Below are 25869 nucleotides of genomic sequence, written 5' to 3' on the forward strand. Positions count from 1 at the left end.
TAAAACTGTAAATTATGCAGGTATTCGTCAAAAATAGGGATTGCTCAATAATTTGGACTGAATTGAATTGAATAATTTGGAAACAAGTGAATTATTTTAATTTGTACGATGCACTTGTAATAATAATTTCACCATATTGCTCACAGCATAGAGCAGTACTTTTATCACAAATGAGAAACATTTGTTTCTAAACCTCATATTTCTTGAGATTTGCCCCATGTCTCCTTGTTCTTCTGTGCCATAGGACTAGAAGGAGTCAGTCCAGGCATTTATTTATCATTCCATCTTCCAGAAACCTCCAACTGGGTCATCCTGTAACCTTCCTCCTTAAACAAGAATTAACCCATTTTCTCTGGTCTGTCCCAGTAACTTCTGACTCTGCGCTACAGCCTCATTTATCCTGCTTCCCTGTGGACATTTTAGATGAATTGTCGAGGGATAATTTTAATCCTGAAGCAGAGACAGGACAGGAACGTTCTGGAGCCTGTTTCCTCTCCTGTAGCTGAAATCCTTGTGCTATTGTTAGTAATAGGGTCAAGAAATTTCTGATTTAACTTTTTCAGCCTACCAGAATTTAGTTTGTTTGCAGGGAGAGGGGGGAGTTGGGGCATTTTGTTGTTGGTGGTGATTTGGGGTTTTTTTTGGGGGTGGGGAAAGGGGGTCCAGAGCTCACTGTGGAACTGTAGGTGGGAAAGGGGTCCCTGGCCAGAAACACAGTTTTTGGTTTACTGAGCTGGGGAAATGGGCAGCGTGAGAGTGATTAAGGCTGTGTGAAACTCATGGCCCTTCCCAGGTGTTTCATATACTGGCAGAGGATTTTAACTCTGGGCTTGGATGTCTCCTGATCTCATCTCTTAGTGCTTTTCCACTTTGTAGAGATAATTAAATACTTGGGAGTGGAGGAGGAGGGGAAGCCGGACTGAATAGTGGGTAGCATGTTCTTCTGGAATGCAATTCAAGTTCAGGTCTCTGCTTCAGTGAATATCTGGAAGCTTTTGAAAGCCTTGGTTACATCGTGATATGATGGGAGATTTTTCAAAACCTTGAAAAGCTTCCTGTGTTGAAAAAATATTTCCCTCCAGCTTCAGTTGCTACATTGGTTTGCCATTCTATAGGCTGGCTTGCTTTTCTGTTGGACACATCACGCATGATATAATGGTTTTGGCATTGTTATGGTGCATGAAATAATCTCAACAAAGGGAGAATGTGCTTAAAATAAGGACTTTTTTTATAGGTCTGAAAATAAATATTAGCCTATTTCCTTGTAAATTGAATCTTTGTTAAATTACCCTCCCCTCCCCCATTCTCATGCTATGTGATAGAGGAATGGATCAGCCAAGGTGACACTGAATTCCCATGGACATTCTCACCTTCAAGGTGTGAAGGCAAAGGCAAACATCAGGCACAGAGATTTGGGTGGAGAACAGGCAGGACAGGTTTTGTACTCCATATGTACCCCTGGCTGTAGGAGGGCTCAGAATGAAGATGGCATCTCTTGTTTGCCTCTCTGTTTTTACCCCTGGACAAATCAGACATGACTTGGCTCCAATGAAGAGTTGCGTAGTGTTGCCCTTCAGGTATACAGCATCCATTGAAAACTATGGGAATTTCAGTGTTGATGTACTGTAATGCTGGGTAACACTGGCAGCTCTATCCATATAGAGGAAGTTTATGTAATGGACTTTGACTTGTACACTCTCCAGCGCCGTAGAAAGCTCTATAGAATCATAGAATAGTTACGGTTGGAAAGGACCTTAAGATCATCCAGTTCCAACCCCCTGCCGTAGGCAGGGACACCTCACACTAAACCATGTCACACAAGGCTCTCTCCAACCTGGCCTTGAACACTGCCAGGGATGGAGCATTCGCAGCTTTCCTGGGCACCCAATTCCAGTGCCTCACCACCCTAACAGTAAAGAGCTTCTTCCTTATATCCAATCTAAACTTCCCCTGTTTAAGTTTGAACCTCTTACCCCTTGTCCTATCACTACAGTCCCTAATGAAGAGTCTCTCCCCAGCATCCTTGTAGGCCCCCTTCAGATACTGGAAGGCTGCTATGAGGTCTCCACGCAGCCTTCTCTTCTCCAGGCTGAACAGCCCCAACTTTCTCAGCCTGTCTTCATACGGGAGGTGCTCCAGTCCCCTGATCATCCTCGTGGCCCTCCTCTTTAGTTGTTCCAACAGCTCCATGTCCTTTTTATGTTGAGGACACGAGAACTGCACACAATACTCCAAGTGAGGTCTCAAGAGAGCAGAGTAGAGGGGCAGGATCACCTCCTTCGACCTGCTGGTCACGTTCCTTTTGATACAGCCCAGGATACGGTTGCCTTTCTGGGCTGCGAGTGACCACTGCCGACTCATGTTCATTTTCTCATCGACCAACACCTCCAAGTCCTTCTCTGCAGGGCTGCTCTGAATCTGTTCTCTGCCCAACCTGTAGCTGTGCATGGATGTAGACAGGATGTAGAAGAAAAAATTACATATGGTAATGACTTTGCTACTTTTAGCTGCTTCTGTGTAACTCTGGTCATGTGGGGACACAGATGGTTTGTGCTAGAAGGTGAGCACCTGTCATGGCATCAACTGAATGGACAGTTTCAAAATAAAATGGACAAGGGGTACATTGTCAGATGGGAGCTGAATCTACAAGTATTGTCTTTGTTCTGCAAGCAGGGCCAGCTGGAAAACCTGTGCCTTGGGATACATGCATGTATTTCTTCACTTTGGTTTCTGTCTTGTCCACCTTCAGGAACTCCTGCTATATGAAGCAGTTCCTTGATTCCTGATCTACATTCTGCCTACAGCAATTCTTTGTCCTGTGGCAATCCAGGATACTGTTTTTCCAAGTACACATGTGCTCTCACATTGATCCTGCTCTTACAGCAGAGCCTCTTGGGACTCTTCCTACTGAATTAGGCTTTTGCTTTTTAGGACCCATACAGAAGTCATGGCCCCACAGAGCATGGGCATCCTGTGTTCTGCTTGATAAAATGCAGTATGGATCAGTACTGGAGATGTGTATGTCCCTGTGTAGCTTTTTCTTCTTGTTGGCCAGGTTAATTAGTTCAGAGAAGCACGCTGTTTTCCATTCTCGGAATGATATTTGTGTTAAAGGGATTATGCTTTCCATTGAAAACCACAAACTTGTCTGCATTTTTACAGCTAATTTGCAAGGACGTTGCAGTTCTGTGCTAGCTTTTTGAACTGCAGTTTTGCTGTGACTTTTTTCCTAGATAACAGTGCAAACATGTATCTAACAATGCATAGTTCCTGAAAAAATCCTGTGCTAGTATGAGAAGAAAGAACGAAACGTTAAGTGAGGCACTGGATTCCCGTTTCAAGCTTATTAAAGTTTATTCACAGCTGAGAATAAAATAAGGTGCTGTAGAATAGATTGTATTCATGCCTGTATTTGTGATTGTATAATTGAGGATAGAGTCCTTTGTTTATGGTTGAGCCTTTTGCTGTAAAAGATGAAGTGCCAGACACTGGCAGTTTAAAAGGAGTGAATTTTAAGACAGGAAAGCTGAAGGAAAAAAAAAAACCCAACAAAACCAAACAAACCAAAACCCATTCTAATTGCCAACAACACTCTAAATAGAAAGCACAGGAGGCATGAACTCCTAATCAAATTTTCAATACCTAATGAATTGCCAGATAGATTAGAACATCTTACTGCATCAACATTAGCAGGATATATGACTGCTAACTGGCAGGACATTGTAAATTATCGGTCAATGAATGATGCAATACGCTGAGTAACAGTGAAAATACTTTCACTTTCTTGGTGTTGACTAGTTTCAAACTATCCCCACAGTAGGATTTCATTAACATTGTGTGCTTGGATTGGCAGTTGTACTAGATTGGATGGGATTAGACGAAAGTCAGAAGAAATGCTACTAGCAATTCTCCGTGTTTGTTGTTGGGGTTTTTTTGTTTGTTTTGGTTTTTAATCTTTTCATTTCCCCCCCTTCAGAGCTCCAGCAAATGCAAGCATGTCTTCGTCAATGAGGCAAGCCTGAAAGTTACATAGAGTGCATGGGCTCTTGACTGTGCTGTAATTTATGTTTATCAATTCAGCGCACATAGTTTTTTTGACATGTGCTTCCCGCCTGATTTTCTAACAATCTTTTATTTTCCGCAGGTGGCCGTGATAAACGAGGTGGTCCTGTCTTGACCTTCCCAGCCCGCAGCAATCATGACAGAATAAGACAGGAAGACCTTCGGAAACTTGTGACTTATTTGGCCAGCGTGCCAAGGTAAAGCTAGAAAGAAAACACTTCAAAGCTTAGGGTGGACGGGTGGGTGGGGAACTTGTTCTTGGCAGTTGCTGATTTCCAAGTGTTAACATTTGGTACCTTCAGTTCTTGTGATGGAGGAACAAAAGTGTTCCCTTCCTCCTCCTGTGTATGCTCTCATGCAGCAAGGCAGGAGCCCCAGAGCGGAGGCAGTGTGAGCAAACCCAGGCTTCAGGCTCATGACAGCAAGGAGGAGCAGCTCTTGTTCCCCATGTGGCTCTTCTAAAGAAGTGGAAAGGGAGGAGAGTGCTTAGAGGCCTGCAGTTAAATATAGCTGGAGCTATATTTAAGCTGGAGAAATATTAAGGTATATATTAAGGTGGAGAAAGCCTCCTGTGTGCTGTTGCCTCTTAATGCCTTGTGGGAGGTTCAGGAGAGCTGGGGTAGGGGGTTGTAGTGGCTGGCAAGGAGAGCTTGCTCCATGTGAAGAGGACGATCTTCCTACTCCAGCACTTCCCAGAGCTCTCTCAAGGCTCAGGAAGGAACATGGGTGGATTAAGGGGGAAGCTTTCAAAGAAAAGCATTTCAAATTTTTCTGCATGTAAACCAGCACCTTTTCCTGCAGCATTAGTCCCCATGTCCCTTCTCCCCATCCCTTTTCCAGGGGTGCTGGGGGAGAAGCCTGTTGCCAATGAATGTTTAGCTTTGCGAGACAGTTTGTAGGGCTCAGTGCCCAGGTAGGTATTTCTGTGCCAGTGTTTAATGCCTCTGAGAGTACGAGACTGTGTACGTCCTCATCCAGCTTCCTTTCCCTGTTTTCAAGCTTGCCAAATATCCTTACCCGCTAACCACTGCACCGGTTACTGAGGTAACTTACCCCAGGGCAAGTGAGGGGCTGAGAAGGGATATTTGGGGTTGAAATAACACACCCTGTGTCACCCAGGAGTTCCTTATTTTTTAAACCCAGAGTATGACCAGTTCAACAGTGCTCTTATTTTTGCAAAGAGTGTGAAGTTAACACTTGAAGGGCAAAAGGGTTGGCTGCATCTGGAAGTCAGGAGTTAAGGGTCTCGGAACACACTCAGTTCCTTAAACATGCACTGTGCAGAGAACAAAGGTCTTGTGTTTGGTACGGATGAGGGCTGAGGGCTGTTTGAAGACTTATCACTTGGCTGCAGAGAGCAAGGGGCAAACACAGCTGCCTGTGCCAGATCTGCCAGTGCTTCTTTCCTGTATGTCATAAGTCCTCTGGCAATGCATTTTTTGCTGTGTTAGACTTTTGCTCATCAAGGTTTTACTAATAAGCTGTATTGGTTTGGTTTTCCCATCACTCCGCTTTTTTCCCCTCTAGCCACCTCTATTTTCAACCATATTGTGAGAGAGATTACAGGCATGCTGTGGGGCTGAGAGAGCAGTAGATCACTCCCTGGGAGTGCATGTCCCAGGGCTTGACAGTCCCTGTCAGGCTGCTGCAGTAATGAAACTGCTCCTTTCTATCTTACCTTTATTTTGCATGGTCACAAATACAAAAATATACCATTGGTTGGGGTTCCAAGCAGTTGCAAAAATTACCTTCTAACATGTTAGCCTTTTCTATTAATTCCTCTTCCCTCATGGAGGTGGCAGCAATTTCAAGAAAAATCCCTTCTGTTCCCCACCTTCACACAAATAAATCAATTAGATCAATCTTTGATGCTGCGTTTAGTTGCCTGGCTCTGAATCAGTCCAGCAATGATTTTCTTTGATGATGCAGAAGCTGGGGGACAGAGGAGCATGCTGAAGGAGCTAATGCAAGACCCTGTTGCTTGTCTCTCTAGAAACACTAGAAAAAAATTCCCCCTCCTGGTCCCCACTGCAAAGCCTTGTTCTGTCCTGATGTTTGAAGGTTTTGATGGGCATCTCTGATTATATCAGAGAGCATTTCTTCCTCTACAGCACAACCTCCCATCATGAAAATATGCCAAGCACTGTGAGACTGGCTACTCATGAAGCACTGTCACCAGTTTCTCAAGGCTCCTTGCAGATCCGTTCCATGGAAACATTAACCAGAGTACTGTCTCCTGTTTGGGATACTACACATGGAGGTGTGTGAAGCAGAAAGCAGCAAGAGTGAACAGAAGTCTAGAAAAAGCACCCTATAAAGGAAGGATTAAAAGGGCAGAGGTGGCTCAGCCTAGAGAATAGAGTGGCAAAGGTCTTTGAAAGCATGTTGTGATGCTGCAAAAAGATTCATAGGACTGGGACAAGAAACAAAAATGTTACACCAAAGCAAGGGAAGCTTAGGCTGGACATGAGAAAAACATTTCTAATGGACTCAACGGTAGTCCTATAGTAAGTAATCCAATTTCTCCTTAAATTCCTCCATAACTCTATAGGCAAACCTCTGGCACGGGTATAAATATTAGGGAGAGGAGATGATGAATCAGGAGGTGACTTTTCTAGGTTCCTCCAAGTCCTGCTTTGTGTGGTGCCATAGGAACTCACTGCTGTAGGAGGGAAACATGACCACAGACTTTGTGGATTTGGCTTGCGGGATTGTGTGACCTGTGCGGTGTGAGAAAACACTGAGAACTCATTTTCCCTAAACATTTTGTTCACTTCAACAAGGGCAACTGGCAGCACTTTCAAACCTATTTAGGTTTTGGAAACAAATATATGGAAGGAACGGTTTGAATTCCCCAGTTGGCTCCTTGTTCATGCTTGTTCCAAGATGAGTGCTGTAATGAGTAACTACATCAGCCATCCACCAAAATAAATAGTTTCATTAGCAGAGACTCTGAATAAGATGTTAGGAGAAAATGCTCTGATGTTAATAGTGTTGAAAGGGGGAGAGTTTTCTGTGCTAGTTAAAAAAACTAGAAATTCTTCCTTAGGAAAAAAGAGACTGTAATGTGTCATATTGACACCAGTATAGTAATTCTCTCTTTATTCCCAGTGCAATGGTTCCTGAGTGAGACAGATTGCTATCCACACTGATACTATCTATCACTTAACCCTTGTTTTATATCTTAATGGAAGTGGCAGAGGTGGCGCATTGCTGGGAGCTTTGAGCAGGTATGAGATTGGTGATGAAATATTATGATAGATTAGTGTAAGTGAAACCAGGGTCTTGCTAGCAGTTTTCAAAGTTTCTGATTTGACTTTCAGCAATTTCTTTTTCAAAACTGGAATAATAATGTGGGTTTTCTGAAAGCAGCAATACGTGTTTGAGTTAGAGCAGAACAGTGAGTGCTTTCATGCAGCTGAGAGTCACAGTCAGGCAGGTGCCTGCAGTCAGTGGGGATTCCCACCTGGTGGTTAAGATATCAGATCTAGGAACGTGGTTTATTCATATCCCAAAATGGTAACCTTGCAGTCCATACTACCTGGGGTGATGTAGGGCTCCTGGAAGATTGAAAAGCCTGGTCCTGCAGTCTTGGGTTCTAGGAGAAAGTTGCAAGTGGGTATCTGACACTGTGGACAAATGTGGTCCTGGTTTGGTGCTGTACACTGGTTCTTCCAGGCATATCACAAGGTCCTTTTCTTCAAACAGTTCCACTAAAATTAGTTACTAAGAAACGAAGATGCTATTCATTAGATGTAAAGATAGTTGCCACAGATGCCAGGTTCCTACCACTTTGTCATTTTCTGCTTGTTTTACGTTTACGCCAATGCTTTCTGGATAGGTGAAGCTGTATTTCTTGTAAATCAGGATAGCTCCTATTTACAGGCAAATTTAAATAGGAAGTGATGTTTAGAAATTTGGAGGGTGTGACTGAATCTAGGATAACATGGTGTTTATCATCAGGGAAGCTGAGGGGGAATTTTCTGGCCTCACTAAGGATGTTATTTTTTAACACCAGTGCAGTACCATCCATTCCGATAGACTTAAGTTTTGATTTATATGTGTGTAAATGAAACTAGCACCAGGCCAATCTCCTCTGTGAGCCCTTTGGAATTAAGAATTAAGTTATGCGTAGGCTATATGAGGATAAAAAGGAGACAGAATATTATTAGCCTGAGTTATCTCCTCTCATGGTGAAGCAATACAATGAAGAAAATGTTCTCTGTCAACTATAGTGAATCTTCCGGCTGAAGACATCAATCTGTTTCGGAGCCAAGATAAGCAGTCTTCTGTGCTCACTCCAGAGGGGGAAACCTGAGATGCCTTGGAGGCCTGTATTTTTAAAGAGATCTACTTTTTATTTGTTCTCTGTTTAAAAACCTGCCCAAATAATTCCCTGTTCTGGGGGACATCCAGGGCCCATAACAGCAGTAAAATGTTTCCAAGGGACAGCCATGTTTGAACAGCTATTCAGAGCTGCCTGAGTTTGATGAAAGGTGTGAGGATCGGTAAAACAACTTCAGTGTCTCTAATAATTAGTTCAGTAATTGGAGCTTTATAAAAATAGAGGAACAATACAGTAGATGGCAAAATGTAGCAATACTCACCCACTCTTGGATTTATTTTATTTTTAGCTCCTCTCTGATGACCTGTGGTATTGTGTATATTAGCTCCTCTGGACAGGAGTAGTGTGAAACTCATTTTGTTGATTGATAGGAATTAAACCCTAGGGCTCCACTTTCTCTTACATGATCCTAGCACACAAAAAAAAAAAGCTTTTGAGGATCATTTTTTTCCAGAGGCTATTGTAGATCTACAAAAATAACTATGTATTTTAAAAATAACACCAGGGACTTAATACTATTTTTAGTAACTAAATATCTAGTGCCATCTATAAGATAATTATTCCACCATTCACTTGCATCAAAATGCCACGGTAAAAAAATGAAGCGAAGCTGGTGAGGCTAATGGAGGTTTAGTATTTTCTTCAGATATTTCTTTTTTTTTTTAAATGAAAAGTGCCTTTTGAAGAAAACAGCTCATTAGGAGTATATAACTCACATGAATGCTAGTGGATTTAAGAGCCCTTTACCACTCAATAGACAGTTCAGATCCAGCCACCATTTTGCGTGGTATTAGGACATGATGTTATTATCAATATCTGTTAAGGATCGGGGGACTTATGTAGAAATAGTTGGTGGTTTCACCTTGTCCTGCTAAAAGGTGTCTAATCACATCACTGTTTTGCTTACTGTGTTCCTTTACCGAACACCTCAGGACCAAGTTACGTGTTCAGCTCTTCAAAAGAGGGTCTCTGATATTGCTCCAGCTGTGGTAACAATCTGGTAACAATCTGTTGAGACATTTCATTGCTAGATAAGTGGACAGTGGCTGTAATTGACTTTGAAATTCTGCAGTAAGTGTCTACAGCTGCCAACCCAGCAAGCTCCCATTTACCAGAAGCTGCTAGAAAACATGGACTTCCTAGAAGTACAGAGAGAGCAGACAGAGCCATCAGAGCCTTGGGAGCAGGAGTCATGAGCGAAGATTGATGGTGTTGGGGATGCTTATGTTAAGATAAGAAAAAGTTACGTGATTATAATCCGGTATGCAAGACTGAGCTGAACGAAGCAATTTGGTCTCAGTGTACATGGCAAATGGGACAAAAAGAAAAGGCTTGAAATCATAAAGTGAAAAAATGAAGCAGGTTTCTGTAGCATTTCCATCTTGGAGATGCTGTTGGGAGGTGTATCAGGAATGAGTCAGGTATTGTCGCATTTGTCTTGCAGAAGAGGGCTGAAAACAAAAGCCTCTCCAGCTCTTGCAGCACAGTTTTGTATAAATCTGTGTTTGGTTTGTTTGGGTCTTTTTTTCAATGGGTGCAAGGTTTTAATTTCTCATGTTTGTTTATTTTTAATCCCTGGATTTATGTATTTTTTTTTTTTTTAAATTAGCCCAAACCTAAGGTAAATGGGAGCTTTCCAGTTTCTAAAGTACTTCCTGCTTTCATTCCATGTTGCTCTTTTCCTGGATAGTGTATGGACCCCATCTTACACAGCTGTGGACCTAAAGCAAACATCCTCTAGTCCTCTCCCCTACACAGGAGCTGTGAGCTCTCTCAGACTGGTTCCAGCCGGGTTGGCTGCTATTCTGCCTTCCAGCTGGATAACAGTACAAGTGTTTTCAGACTGATTTTGTGATGAACAACACAAATAGCATGATACAGCTTTGTAGTTAATGGACTGTGAATTGTACAGCTCATGTAGCCTTTTTCTTCCAAAGACTAATAACAGGCAGGGTAAGCTGGGCTCTGCACATCAACTCTACTAGTGAGCATTTTACTTGGTCTAGCAGAAGCCTCTCTCATCTTGCTATTGTAAAATGGAGGCAAACAAGAGTAATGTAATGTTAATATTGAGACAAACTCATGCAGATTTGATTGTCTTGTTTCAGAATCTGAGTTCAGGGACTCAAATAAACAAATGAAATAAAGGTTGATGTTATTTCAAGACTGAATTCTTTATTTGAAAGAAATTCCTTAAAGGACATAAAATACTTTGCAAATCCCTTTGTCGGTTTTCTGTCTTGTGTCCAGAAATATCTGCACCATTTTTGAAAGACCTGAAAATCTGTTACTGTGTTTTTTCACACTGACTTCTTCAATATTTCTATATTCTTAAGTAGCAGCTTGCTCCATTTTATTATCTATTAATTGTATTCCAATAAATAAGTGAAATTACTGAGGCAATCCTCATGCAGAGAAACTAGGATTTCAACTTGCCATTGTGTTTTTAAGCATTCTATTCAGCACTCAATATCTGCTTAATTTTAGGATATAAATCTGCAGTTGAAAATGGTTAATATGAAGGAATCCCTCATTTATTGTGTCTGAATTATTTCCAAGGCAATTGTTCTTTTCTACAGGGAAGAGGAAGGGGTCCAGTTTTCTCTTACTGCCAACCACGCAGACTCATGCTGAGATTTCAAAGTCATATTGGGTTCTTTCTGGTTCATCTAACATCTCTAATATAAAGATTCTGAAGTGGGTTACTCATTTGAAGATTTAGGATTGCAGAGGTAGCCCTACAGGCCAAGTTTTATGCACAAAGAAAATGCACAGGTCTGGAAGAGAAGCTCCTTTTTCCAGTACTGTGCTGCTTTTCCAGCCCAGTGAGAGCTCAGTCATGCCTTCTTCAGTGGAGTGAGCGGAAAGGGCTCAACAGGGAGGACAGATGCCATGAAATAAAAGGTCACTGTTTTACTTTGTGTTCTTCCCAGCCAGCAAATCAAGTGTCTGTACCCAGTTCAGGTCCAGTGCCTTTCAGTTCTGCTGGTTTGGCCTTTCTTGCTCCAGCCCTGCCCTACCTTACCTGCTGCAGGCTGTTCTTCCTCATCACAGGGCGTGCAGTCAGGCTGCAAGTTCAGAGCAGCCAGAAGGACAGCAGCAAGTGGAGTCTGTCTTCACAGCCCCCATTTTCCCAGGTACACTACACAGAAAATAGACAACAGGCTACTGCTGTTAGGCCATAGTTCACAGCATCACTGCGCTTGACTTCTCTCTTTCTCAGTGAGACAGGAGGGACTGGGAGGTTCCTAAAACCCTCTGAGCAGAAGCAGAGATGCCTGTGTCAGTGCTTCCCAGCAAAGGCATGGTCAAGGGGGCTGACCTGAAAACAGCAACCTCCTTTAGGTATGGTGACCCCATGCAGCAGCATCGCCTGAGCTGCCTTAAGGTGTCCTGTGGTGTTGATGGCACAGGGCTCTGAGCTTTGCTGAGTCACCGAGAAAACCCCGGCTGTCTTCATGAGAGAGCCTCAGCTGCTGCTCGGCTCCATGGGACAAGGTATGTGATGCTGATCTCTGGCTTTCCCACATAGAATGAGTGCTTGTCCTGTGCAGCCACTCCCTGTGTCATTGTATTTCTGTTAGCAATGTTGTGGGTAGTGTCTGACTGCATTTCCAACAGAGGGCTCAGGCTTGGAGAGGTTCTGCTCGGATTCCTCCAAATCTGGAGCAGACAGCAAAACATGCCCACTCCCCATGCACATCACCACTGTGAAAATGCAGGAGCCACTGTGACCAAGTGACACCCGGTGGCACCAGCAGGGTCTGGAGCCTGATCCCATCCCCTGACCTGTCTCACGTAGAGCTGCACTGCTGCATTCTGCTTTTTGAGCTCCGTCCAAGCCCTCGATCTGGGGATTAGATCAGTATTGTTTCTCCTTGCTAAATAGCTTTTGCATGTTGATTGTACCAGCATCTGCTGCCTGGGAGAAGGAGTTGAGATGATGGAGAAAAGGCATAAACTTGTAAACTAGGGTATATCCTGTACCCGTTCAGTGGTGAGGGAGCTAGCAGGCACCACAGTCTGCTGTAAATTTTATGTACAGCATAATTTTCTCCATCCTCTTCCTCAGTGGCTCTCTGACAAGCGTTTTGTGAGTCTCTGCAGCATGCTTTGCCGTTCTGCCCTCTCAGGCCTTTTCTGTGCTTGTGCTGATTAAAGCTGCTGCGTGCTCCTCGTGGGCTTTTTAACCATCAGATCTGTCGCTCCACAGTACTCTAAGAGGTCCAGCAGTGACTGGAGACTTCCATGGAGAAGGCAGGTTTGCACTAATGTGAGTGGTAATTCAGAAGAGCTAAAATTAGCAAACAGAGACCTTTTGTGGGAGCAGCACACTGGCAGCAGAACTGGCACCAGCCGCGTGCGGTTCCCTCCTGAAGCTGTCAGCAGCTGTCAGCAGAATATGCAGCGGTTCAGCCAATCCTAACTTTTATTTTCGGTGATCTCTTTCCTACAGTTTTTGCAGAGGCTGTAAAATGTTTTTTGTCTCATTCCAGCAAGGGTGCTTGTGTTCCTCATCAGTAACTCCAGTACGTGCTACATCCTTTTCGCTCTTAGATATTATTATAATTTGGAAACGTATTATGCCACCCTCTTCATGGATGTCATTAGAAGCAGGAAAACAACTGCTGTGCTTTTCAGTCTGCTTTGTAATGGGAATATTGTCAAAGGTATCTTAATGGCAATGGAAAGCTATTTTAAGCTCCCGTGGAGAATGGATGAGACTTTTACTGTGTGCCAGTATAGAGCAAATAATGGGAGACACAGAAGTGGAGTCATCTCAGTCTAGACTGCTTGGTCCCTATCCTCTCTAGGTGGATGCGGGTGTTGTAGATGCAGCTTCAAAGTCTGGATTTGCCAGTGCACAGCTTGGGTAGGACTGAAGATGTGTTTTCAGGAATATAGTTCTAGCCTTGTCTCCAAATGATAAAAATCTTACACAACTGTTCTGTCAGTCACTGTTTAAACCCAGTCTGTCAGAGAAGACTCTCAAGAATATTAAATTTCTACATGAAAATACATTTCTATATGAGAATAGACAGCTGTGTCAAGGTGTGTCCAGAGAGAGGGAAAGGTGATCTGAACTCATCCCTTCTTAGAGACTTGAGGTAGAGGGGATATCTCCAGAGCATATAAGAGGCAATTTGTTTATTAGAGAACCAATGTGCAAACCACTACCAAGGGTTTGGCAGTTCCCATGCTCATAAAAGTGCATGATAGTTTATGGTATTAGAGAATTGGATCATACGAAAATAGAACAATGGCCAATTCACGGTAACATATGGTATTGAGCAAGCTGATGCTCTCATAGTATGGAAAGTATGGGTTGGGACTGGCAAGATTTGTCTTAGAGGTTGCGATGCTCAATTCCCTGCTGTTTGCAAAGGGAATTGGTATCCAAGTTTGGTAAGCAGTTGTAAATCTCATCAATGGTTTCTCCTCATTTTCCACAAGGTGATCCTAACCAAGTCAGTCTGTGGTATTTTATGTTTTTCTTGTGGATCCTGGCACTGCTGCAGAGCTCTCTGTGGATCTTGTAACACTGTGCAGCAAAATATAATTGTAACTATGAGGCTGTTGGGCTACTTAGAGTACGGGAGAGAAAGAGAGAGCGAGATACCTTAACACAAAATAAAATCATAAATAAGAAAAATATTTCTAGAATCTCTCCTTCTCCCCCCCCCCCAAGAAAAGGCAGAAAAGTGTAACTCAAGCATGCTTTTGGTGCAGCAGATGCTGTCTGGTCTGCAGCGTGTGCCACAGTGTACTTTTCTGCTATTAACAAGAAAGCATTGATTTCCCTGCCTGTGTACACAGGACTTTATTTTATGTCTAAGTTTGAAGAGAAACCTTAGTCTCTGAAGAACTTTCCAGTGATGTAATATTTGAGAAAACTCCTTTGTGGTACTTCACCAAAAAGCCAAAGCCCAAAAGCTTTCCCTTGCCTTGTAACTGCATTCAGAGAAATATCCTGCACCTCTTCCACATAGCCCTGCCACAGTGCAAACAAGAGAAAGCAGGAACTTGCTGCAGGCTCAGTGCAATATTTACAATGGACATCTTTGCTGAATGGTCCTTTTCGTTAAAGTCATCGAATAGAAACTGTAGTAAAGCATTGGCTTTGTAAAATAATTGCCCCTCTCTCTAAAAACTGTAACAGCAGCAGCAGTTCATCTCCAGCCAAATTCAGACTGCTTTCATATGCCTTTTCTGTGCACTACTCAGTGTGTGTGTGATGTTCATACGATGTAGCTCTCCTCTATCACCCTGTTTCCCATGGGAAAACAAGAAGAAATGATAATCTCTAATATCTATGCAGTGATATTAGCACTTAGTCTTTCACTAGAAGTTTGAGTTAAGTTTGATTGCTTCTTTATTTGAGCATCTGGAAAGCCAGGTGCTTCTGCTGTTGATGTTGCCATTGAGGATCAAATAAATATCACTTTTTGAAATTTAGTTTGAAAGAATTATTCATTAAAAAATTTTGGTTGGTAAAATTCAACACTTCTGCCTCCCCCAGTCCTAAACCAGGGTCCAGCATCCAAGCAATTATTAAATGTATCTTCTGGGACTCAGCAGTTGACCACTCTAGAGGCCAAAGTCCTCTGCTAATGCAGCTATGCAAATTTTTCCTTCCATTGTTTTTCTGTTGTGAGTCAGTCCTAATTGGGGACTAAAATTGTGTTTCCTTTTCAATAGCCTCAGCAGCTCTGCTTAGACCACCAAATAAAGGCTATGTTTGTTAGCAGCGCTCTGCTTGTGTCTTTTCTGATCTTTGTAGATGGAGCCTAAAGTTGAATTTAATTCACAGTTGCGCTAAGGTAGGTGCCATTCTGGAACATCAGGGAAGACACACAGTCAGAGCTTCCTGAATTTTAGTTCTAGACACAACACTGAGTTCTCTTCTCTCTTGGTTTAACTGTATAACCTGAATTTGCCAGTCCATAACAGAAGACATCTCACAAAGGTTTGGGAAACCAAATTAGCTGATCTTTTTAATTTTGAAGATAGAATACCCTAACTGGTTTTAGTATAGTTACGCTGCATGAAGCTGAAATACAGGCTTCTTTAATTAGGAATTAGATTAGATTAGGTTAGACCTCTTATTTCAGGGAAACAAGGGCCTTAAAGTTGCATTTCCCAATACTGAATTGGGAGCACTAGGTAAGAAATTGGCCATGTGCCACCCTGACACCTTCTGTCATCTCTTTAGAAAATGCACTTTACAAAAGTATCTCACCATTTTGCCATGCAGTAAGTCTAGGAATTAGAAGAATTTATAGAAGAATTGTAATTCCAAAACACGATCTAAATAAAAAGCAAGTACCTGTTAAAATAGTGGGTGATCTTAAGCATAGGAAGAATGATTGAAAATGCTGCCTTGTTACTAAACTTAGATTAAGAATCAGATAGGTGGTATGTTTGTTTTCCTTTAGACCCCTTTCTCCTCCATTCTCTGGACAGAACTAAACTCTTATAACGCTGTTTAATCACATCCAGTTTTGTGGTTATGTCCCCTTATTTCTCCATTCTTCTATTCCTACAACATTTGTAATTTAGTTCAGAAACTGCATCTGCAGAAGCAAACATCTCTGGGATCACAGATTAGTTTAGATTTTGCTTACCACTGGAGATTTGTGGGTAGGAGCTGTGATTCCATTCCAAAATCTAATTAAAAAGCAGGTACATAGCAAAGTAGCGGACAATCATACCCATAGGAAGAATGTCTGGAAGCTCTGCTTCGTTAATGAACTGTTAGACTAGGAATCAAATATGCAAGCAATATGTGTGGGATTTTTAGGCTTGCTTTCTTCTCCATTAACAAAGCAGAGCTCAACTATTATATCGTTCCACACTTACCAGGCTTACTGGAAATCTCCATTTCTCCTTAATTTCCAGAACAGACACCCCAGTGATTTTGCAGTGTCGGATGGTATATGGCTGGTGACAGGAAAATAGGGTCAGCTTAAAAGCCTAAACCTTTCTAGGTTTCCTGGGATTTTCATTTAGGAATGAATTCTGTAAGACACTTCACCTCTGTAGTTTTATGGACTGTTAAATTGCATCTGTGGTATATTAGCATTGGCGGCATTTTTCTGGTGACTTTTGGGGCACTATTAATTATATGAAAAAGGCATACAATTTTGTTAGTTCAAATCAGCTCAGTACCTTTGAGAAAGAAGCCACTTGAGGGTCTGCCTGCTCTAACTTTGACACTAGGTTTACAAATTTTTGCCTTACTGAATAAGATGCTAATTGTCCTCATATTAAAATATATATTTCATACTTCCCAGTGGCACTTGGAAAATTAAAGTAGATATGTTTGAATAAAGCACAGAAAGTGAAGCAGTATAAATCAAATAAATGTATCAGATACAGTATTAGTGAAAAGATATTTTCATCTTCACTTCTGGACTTTTAAAATAGGTAACAAGTCAGTATTTCCAGAACCTGAAGTCTGTCTTGCCAATATTGTGCCCACTTTGCCCCCTTAGAAGTAATTGACTTATAATTGTTTTTACAAATGAAAACACATTTTTGCCTTTTTTTGTGGGAGGACACAAATGCATAGAACTTCAACTGTGTTCATGCTGCCTTGAAAAGATGACAAAAATCAGATATGTAATTAGGGATTCTGTTAAAAGTTTAATTCCTGCACCTGTGAACATTTTTTGGCATGCAGCTTTTTAAGTCGTTGCTTTTCTTCTCATATTTCTCATTTTCTTGGCCAAGAATTAAGTTCCTTTTCAAAGGAAATTGTCAAAGGTCTTCTGGGGTGTATTTTGTTCTTTGTCTAAGTCCTATACAAAAAGGCAGATCCCTCTCCTTTTGTTGTTGAGTGAAATATTATAAAGCATAATATTAAACCTGTTTTATATAACACCTGGTTATTCATGGCAACGCTCATTAAGATCCTTCAGGATGAAAGATGATACAAAAAGTTATGACAGCATTCTTATAATGTAGGTTTGTTCTTCCAATGCTAAAATTAATGTAAGACACTTTACGTTTTGCAGCATATAGATTCAAATATTGGTCAAATTCTAATAATCATAGAATCATAGAATAGTTATGGTTGGAAAGGACCTGGAGATCATTTAGTTCCAACCCCCCTGCTGTGGGCAGGGACACCTCACAATAAACCATGTCACCCAAGGCCTCATCCAACCTGGCCTTGATAAACTATTTTAGTTACATGGGCTGAGAGAAAAGCAAAGAAGTCATTATCTCCAGATAATGTAAAATGGATTGTAAAGTAGTTGGAAACAAATGAATATATCTGGTAATTTTATGAGTGGGTCTGGATTGATTTATCAAACCATTGGTTCTTCCTACGTTTAATAGGCACCTCCTGTGAAAAACACAGGGTTCATGTGTTGGTTCTTCCAGGCTACAGCTGGCTTCAACAGTCTGAACATACTGGAAATACATATCTGCTCTGCAAACAGAATCAGGCAAGAAATGTATCTCAAATTAACAGGGTGCGGAGGATCTGTCTAGGCAGCTGTTCACCAAGCCTAGGACTTTTCCACAACTCTCTTACATCTTATGACACAGCAAAGATACTTCATTGTGTAAATTGGCAGGGGCATAATGAGGAAATCATCAAGGTTGAAACATGCATTCACTAATTATCTGCTCTTAGTCATAAATCAAAGGAGGATATCAATACTTTTTTAGGCAAACACATGAATTTAGTAAAATAAACATGGAAATTCATGTAAGAAGGCAACTGAAGTAGTAAAGGGCCTGCCTGGCCTGCAGGCTTCTACTTCCCATGTCCTTTCCTTAATTCCTGTTTAAGTACTGTTATTATATTGTGAGGCACAACTGCACAAACAGGAACCAGATGGAAGGTATTTTTATCAGGCAGACCATAGAATTAAAGAAGCATGGTCATTGAACATCGGTGTTCTTTAAAAACCCATCAGGATATGACTGCATCTGTGCAGCATCCCCACAGTGTGATAATTTGGGCAGCAACCAGTGTCATAAACTCAGACTCAGTCTTACCTCTATTTTCAGATATCAGCAACCTGTGTGAGCTTGCTTGATGGACACACATTGTTAATGATTTTAGGAGAGCTTATATCCAAGAGGGTTGAAACAGTTTTTCATGTTTGGAATCAGTAATTACAAAAAATGCAGGAATAGTCAGTTCTTTTTAATCACTAGTTTTGTGGGTGATTTTAGCATTGAAGTGCTGTGGACCGGTAGGTACAGCATCACTCTCATAAGAGACCAGTGTAATACTTCTATTATTTTCAAGCAGTAGGAAACAGTCAAAGACTTATTTGAGCTATGTTTTCTTCTATGCTGTTTCTAAAGCATGTCACAGCAACAGAGTTTTTAATCTATCTTCCTTAGTTTTATATTATAAAGCACCTATAATTATGGATTAGGCTCCTGTGGTTTTACAATTTTTTCCACTATAAGTTTCTAGTACTAGTTGTCTGATTATGCTTTTATCAATGCTTTTACTCCACACATTAAAAAAAAGGAGCAAAATCTGTGATTATAATCGAAGGCATATGTATTTGGCCTGGTATTTGCCTGATCCTGACAGCCTGAATTGTACAGCATGGTCATCAAAATGGGAAGAGCTTATGTGAATAATTCTGGGCATTGACAAACATTTTATCTGCAGGTTTGTTGGCAAAATTAACAGCAATGAAACAGTTAAGAATCATGGTATTTAAGCAGTCAGAATTGGCTTTTTAGTTAACACCCCCATAAGATGGAGGATGCAGGTTCACCATTCTACTAGTCTCATTGTTTCTTTCCACTGGCTGCAGACTCAGCAAGACAAATGTGCATTAGTTTATATTGTCAAGGCTATCTTTGCAAGCAGATGGGCTGGAAATCTAATTAAAAAAACCAAAAGCTTTGATTCTGGGAAAAAATAGCAAAATCTGTGGGACAACCCTAAATCCTCTGAATAAAGTGGGTGCTCTATGTCAATGTGGTTCTATTGTTCCACTTTATAAATAAAATATGAAGGGCTCTACTTTCACATAGACCCATAAATGTGCTCATTTATGAGTTTAATAAAACATGTGTATTCAGTACAATTAGATAAGCATATGTATAGAGCAGTAAATGCTCCTTATATAAAATCAGCACACGTGTAACAGAGAATATAGCCTAGCATTGATAAATAAGCACACGCTTAGATTATTAAGTGTTCTCTCAAACTTTTGTGAATTAACCATGAAGCAGCTGTGACAATTTGCAGTTCTCCCACAATTATGTATCCTACCTGTGTCTGAAAATGTAGTAAATATATTTATTGGAGGAATACATTAGCCTCTGTAGGAAAAGTACAGTAACACTCATTTTAAACATATTAGAAAATGGAGCTGGAGTTGAACTGTAACACAGAAACACAAGAAGAAGACAAGTGATCCAACTAGGTTCACCTGACTTTCAGTCTCATCCCCTGGACTGCAGTGCTCCAGTCAGATGTACAAAAGGAATAAATTGCGAAGCTATAATTGAAAGGAAAACACATTTGTTTGTGTTATCTCAGTGTCAGGGAGATATACTTAGTAGGCTTTTCTTATGCTAGGTGATGTGTCTTGTGTGAGGCTAGAGGTTTACAGAGCAGCTGTGAAATGCTTTCGATTTCTCACCAGTTGTTGTCTAGGGGGGCATTGACTATGGTGGTCAACACGCAACAGAAGCCCACTGCTTTAGGCTCATCACAGGATGTGATACTACATTAGTTTAACCCACTCCGTGAATCTGCTCTGTGATTTTTATTACCATGGTCTGGCTGATATCTACAATAAATTTTACGAGTTTTCTGACTAGCAGATTCCTATCATTCCTATCCTGTCATACGTTAATTTGTCAATATAATTTTCAGGTTTGGCAGCAGGAAAAACACCACCTGGGGTCTGAGATGTCTGAAATGTCTCAGTCCCTGAGATGAATAGCATGATGCATGTTCAGATGTAGCACTTGTAGATGGACTTGCCTGTAAGTCTTATTGTGCTTTTGATAGACAGGCAATATAGCTAATAGGGGAAAGGTATTGAAATGAGGCAATTATTTTTCAGAGCATTTATCTGAACCTGCTTTAGTTGATAAAACAATTGATCTGGGTTTTTCGTATTAGTGGGGACTGATGGGAAGAGGTACTGATGGAGAGCTAAAATTATTGGTGGTGAATGAATTATGATGAAACTTCAGGGTCATAAGACAAGAAACCTTAAAACTGTGTTGGCATGACAGCAATATGTGAGTTCCTATCAGTATGGAAAGTGCCTTAGCATGATGGACTTTTAAAACTGAGGGGACGGCACACAGGCATCTAACATTCTCAGACTCCTACAACAGTGAAAGCATTTGAGGCTGGAGAAGTATCTCAAGTGCTTTCAGGAAGACAGACAGCTTGTTAGCTCAAGAGGCTCAGTCAAGGTCTGGATGGTTATTGCCAGGTTTTGGTTGCATTATTTGACTGTTGCATTCATCTTTGTTTTCCAGAAGCTTTTTGGATCCAGTTTCTCACTCTGGGCATCAGCAGTGTCTTTTGGGTCTTCTATTCCCTTTGAAATACCAAGTTATTGTCTTGTTTGTGCTCTGTCAGCGTCAGTGATTTTGATCTATTACATCTTTATGTCTCGTACAGATATAAGGGATACCTTGCATGCAGCAGCTTCACTGACATGGCTAAGTCCCTCTTGGCTAGAGAGAGTGAGAGAATCTGGACAGAGGAGGCAGACTGAAAGAAAATCACACATGAGCTAGATGTTTTGAATATGGATTGTGAATAGCACATCAGTATCCACTGTCTCTTGAGGACTCAGTAAAAAGGACTTTTTCTCCCCTCAATGGCATCAGGGTAGTTATTTGAAAGAATGAGTAAAGTCTGCTGTGTAAAGAATACAGAAAATTGATTTTAAGATTGTATCTTACAACACAGGTTGATTCTCTAGCTTCAGAGCAATTCCTTCTGGATGTAGTGCCACAAGCAGTCTTCACCCATCCTGGCATGGGAGGAAGTATCTATCTGATAAGTGAACTATTTCGGGTAGATCATTGTGCCTAAAAGACCCGCTTTGTTTATATATGGGTGGAGCTCAAAAAAACCAAGTGCCACTGATTTATTAGTCATGGTCAGTCCTCATTGTCCAACCTGGGGAATACTAAGGCGTCAGCTTTTAAATTGTATACTTATAAAGAGAGCTCAAATTATCCGTAAAGTCTCATTCTTAGCAAAACAGACTCATTGCAAGGACCACAGAGTGTTTCTGGGATGTGGCACTCAACCTCTCCTCTTAAACAGATGCATGTAAACCCAATGTGTGCCCTTACATAGAATCATAGAATAGTTAGGGTTGGAAAGGACCTTAAGATCATCTAGTTCCAACCCCCCTGCCATGGGCAGGGACACCTCCCACTAAACCATGTGTGGACTCTGTCCAAAACATTGTAAGCCTCAAAGAATGGTTATATCACTTCTGTTTAGGAGATAAAAAGTGCAAAGCAAATCTGATGTTGAACTCTGCACTGCAAATGGGCAGAAGCTAAGTTACTTGTTTGTGGAAGAATCTGCTATTTTTTGAAGTGCAGATTTTTAAATAAGAAAAAAATCCCAAAGCATTAGAAATTTCTCAGAAAAAATACCTCTAAAATATTAGGTCAATCAATATATTTTGTTTTGATGAAATTCAAAGTTTTTGGCTTTTTTATGTTGCCTGGTTAAAAAGAAAAAACAAAAAACAAAAAACCCAAGAAATAAACAAAAAAATCAACCAACCAAACAAAACAAAACCAAGAAGAAATGAAATGAAAAAAGACATTTCATCTGAAAAGCCTTAAACAGAATATTTTGCTGCTATAAAAGCCTTTTTTTTAGTTTTTAATTCAGTACACACTCTCATGAGAACCTGCACTTATTATGAAACATCTTATTTTGAATTAATATGTAATTTCTCATCTTGTCTCCTTAGTTCCTTATTTTAATTACAGCTTCTCTATAAATGTACGTACCTTGCTCTCCTCTACTGCCAGGAGCAGCATATGAGAACTGATGAGTGCTTACTGCAAGCAATGTCAATACTACTTTGAAAAAGTGATTTTAGCATCTTTGAAGAGTATTTTTTCCTACGCTCATCTGTGACCAAACAGCCCCACATCAGATGTGCTAGTCCCAGAGTGTTTATGCCTGCTTACATCAGGACTGGATTTGGCATGGTGTCTGCCTCTGGACATATAATGGATTTCACCAGGTGCTGCTGTCTACTGTCTACACTTACATTAATCATTCTTTGCATGAGCTGAACATGTTTGCAGGTTTATTTATGCTATAAATTGTCTTTCCACTACGAGTAACTCTGCTTCTCACAACGCATTTTGATGAAATGTATGCATTTGCAATCTGAAGACTTTCCATTCTGGGTGTTTTACTATGATGACTGGAATTCCAGGAGCCGTTCACTCTGCTCCACTCTCTCACTTGTTAAGTCACTGATGCCTTGAACTGATAAATCAGGATCCCAGGTCTAAGAGCCCCAGGCAGTCATTGCCCAGATGAAGTATCCTTTTCCTTATGTGAAAATCTGTCAGTGTTGACTGTAGACTAAACTTTGTAGTGACTGAATGTAAAATGGACTTCATGGTCTCCTTGCTCGAACTACCAAAAAATGCTTAACGTGCAGGCAAAAAGATACATTTATTTTTTAAAACCTATTAGTTTGACTGTGCTAAGCATAACTGTATATATTTATTTCTCACCTGGAATCCAATGGATTTGAATCTCCAAACAAATGCTCAATAGCGTCTGCTCATCCAAACTTTTTCCAGAATGGTGTGTTTATATTTCAACACAACTCTAATATTTATTTTTTCCAGCAAATGTCAATAACATATAATTTTCATTTAGTAAAGCTTTTTTTGGTTTTGTTTCTGCTAAATCATCTCAAATAGAAGACTTTAAATGCTCAAGAGAGTTGAATGGTACTTACTGTTCAAATGTTTCTTTGTTGTAGTAACAAATCTCTAAATGTAGCCCTGCTCCCACAAAAACAAAGCCCTGATTAATTTCATATTTATCTCAACAGCTGTGTCAAGGAAGACCTGCCAGATATTGATCCAAATATAGTATATGTGCAACAATAAAAGGGGAAGAGGGCAAATGGGTTTATATGAAGACATCATTTACCAGCAGAAACTTAATAGGAATGTGAAAAATTATAATATTAATTCTCCAGATTTGGCTTTAACAGCTGCAATTATGCATTCTTGGACACAGCTGTGTTTTATATCTTTGCTATTTGAATGAAGACAGCAAGCTTCTCAAATAGCGTTTATTTGCTCAATTAAATAGGAGAGTGAATGCCTACAGAGCTTTGGGTCCCATTTCTGGCCTGGGGTGTAATGATGTCGATCAGGATTTTTACCTAGGTACAAGACAGCACAACACAACTCTGCTGTATCCTGACAGAGATACCATATGGGACTTACACCTCTCACAACTCTCAGGAGTTCACAGGATCACAGTTACTTATTGGGAAAAGGTTCTTACACATAGCTGATGTCTGAGTTCTTCCTAGCTTACATCACTTTACAGCAGAATTGCTTTGACTTCAGAGCCATTTTTCTTAGGAGTATAAATTGAATACCAAAATAAGTTACTTGCTTGGGAACAGCAGGAGCACCATTTCTGGCACCAGTTAGATTCTGCAAAGATGTTTGGGTTTTTTTCTCTCTTTCTGTTCCCTCCTGTTGACATGGGGCCAGGGGCGGGGGTTGAATGTGGACATTGTGCAGCCCACACATCTGCATTCTTGTGCCATTCGCAATCACACCTCTTGTCCCCTAAGCGCAGTGGCTGAAAACCAGAGACAGGAGGTTTGTCTCTGTCCAGACCTCATCGGCTCCAAGTCTTTTTACAACATCACTGAATTCTCTCTTGATTGCTGCTTTATGTCCAGATCCAGCCAATGTGAAACTGGCTTTGATGTCTTTCTTTCTTAAAAAAAGAAGTGAGAATGAGTGATTCCTTTTCAGCGCTGAAAGAGAAGAAACAAATTTAGGTCACAGTAAGGAAGAAAGAATTAATTGGAAATGGAGGCTGGATGACTGTTTCTCCTCTAATTATGAAAAAGCATTGTGAAACCAAGTTAGAAAATGTAAGAAGGAAAATTCAGGTTGCAGTCTGTCTGCTTACAGTCTTTTAGGTAGCTGAAGCTTTCTGATGGGAACTTTCTGTGAATTGCTATTCCAGAGTAATGGTGCTCTCGGGAAGTGAATCACTAACTTCCTCTGTTGGTCACTGATACACCAGCGCTTAAGGGAGATGTGAGGATGAACAATCACAAGTGTCCTAGGATCTTTGAGAAGAGGGCTTGACAAACATGCTAGAATGGACTTTATCTGGTCCTCTAAATGCATTGGAATGTATATTAGGAATGTAGATGGCTATTTCTATTGACAAGGTGATCTTCAGGCTCAACATGGGAACCAAAATAAGTCAGTCAGTAAATGCTGATTATAAACCTCCATGTCTAGCTTTATTTTCAAGCTGAGTAAAAAAACCACAGACAAGAAAAATAAAAAATTTGCAACTGATCAAAAATATTAACACATAAGTTACTGAAGTGATGCTTGGCACACCTTGATATGGAAACTAGGTAGCTGAGTTAGTTTAGTCTCAGTATGAAATGAAGCCTTTGAGATAAGAGTCTGCGCTTGGAGGCTTTCACATACTCACTTTTCTCCTCTCCTTTTTCCACTATGAGCTTGAGAATCAGCTGACTGACTCCAGCCACATTTGTCAAAGGAATGGCGATCTCAAAACTAATTAAATTCCTGTAGATTTTGTGCTTACAAACTGATGCTCGTAGAGCTACTTGTTATGCTGAGTGTGTCTCCTGGCAAGGTTATGCTGACCCGCCATAAAGGGGATCTTGTTCTTACTGTTAACAAATCATATTTTAAATGAGATGCTGTACATATCTGATCTGTGCTTTTAGTGATCCAACAGGTATGCTAAATGTACTTCTTTGTCATTAACTCATGAATGCAAAATGGGAGTGGAAATATGTTATTTCAGCTAATCAAGTGCTAAAGCTTCTAAATGCCAGAAGCTTTGGCCAAACCATAAGGATGAAAAATGCACATAATCAATGATAGGTATTTGAAAGATTAATCAGAAAGCATGAAGTCCTTAAACTCATTTGGTACCCAGCAAGCCAGCCTTTGCCAAAGAAAATACAATTTAGAATGTGCCTGAATTAAAGAGGAAATTTGAGAAAATAAGGCTATGAAAGTATCCTAGAAACCAAAATAGAGGCATTTATTTTGATAAAATTATCACATCTGTTTCTGAGTTTTGATTTTATGCTTCTTTAAAAAAATCCACATTGTAAGTATTGTTTTCACAAATATTCGAGGGTATTTTTATTGAAGTTAGAAGCTGGTCTTTGTCTCTGCTTAAAAGCAGTGTAGCAAGT

At 40.6% G+C, this 25869-nt stretch overlaps 1 protein-coding gene across 4 annotated transcripts in view; it reads left to right on the forward strand.

Annotated features, from left to right (window-relative positions):
- Nucleotides 1-25869, forward strand: part of KALRN (kalirin RhoGEF kinase) — a gene marked incomplete at its 5' end in the record, with an annotated part of 522231 nt that overhangs the window by 175861 nt on the left and 320501 nt on the right. For all 4 annotated transcript variants that reach the window (XM_080620947.1, XM_080620949.1, XM_080620948.1 and 1 more), the window contains one exon: nucleotides 4145-4259. In XM_080620947.1, coding sequence (XP_080477073.1) covers nucleotides 4145-4259 — 115 coding nt within the window. The remainder of the gene's footprint in view (nucleotides 1-4144; nucleotides 4260-25869) is intronic.

The sequence above is a fragment of the Psittacula echo genome, assembly GCF_963264785.1.
Source record: "Psittacula echo genome assembly, chromosome: 6".
In the NCBI taxonomy this organism is placed as follows: Eukaryota; Metazoa; Chordata; class Aves; order Psittaciformes; family Psittacidae; genus Psittacula; species Psittacula echo.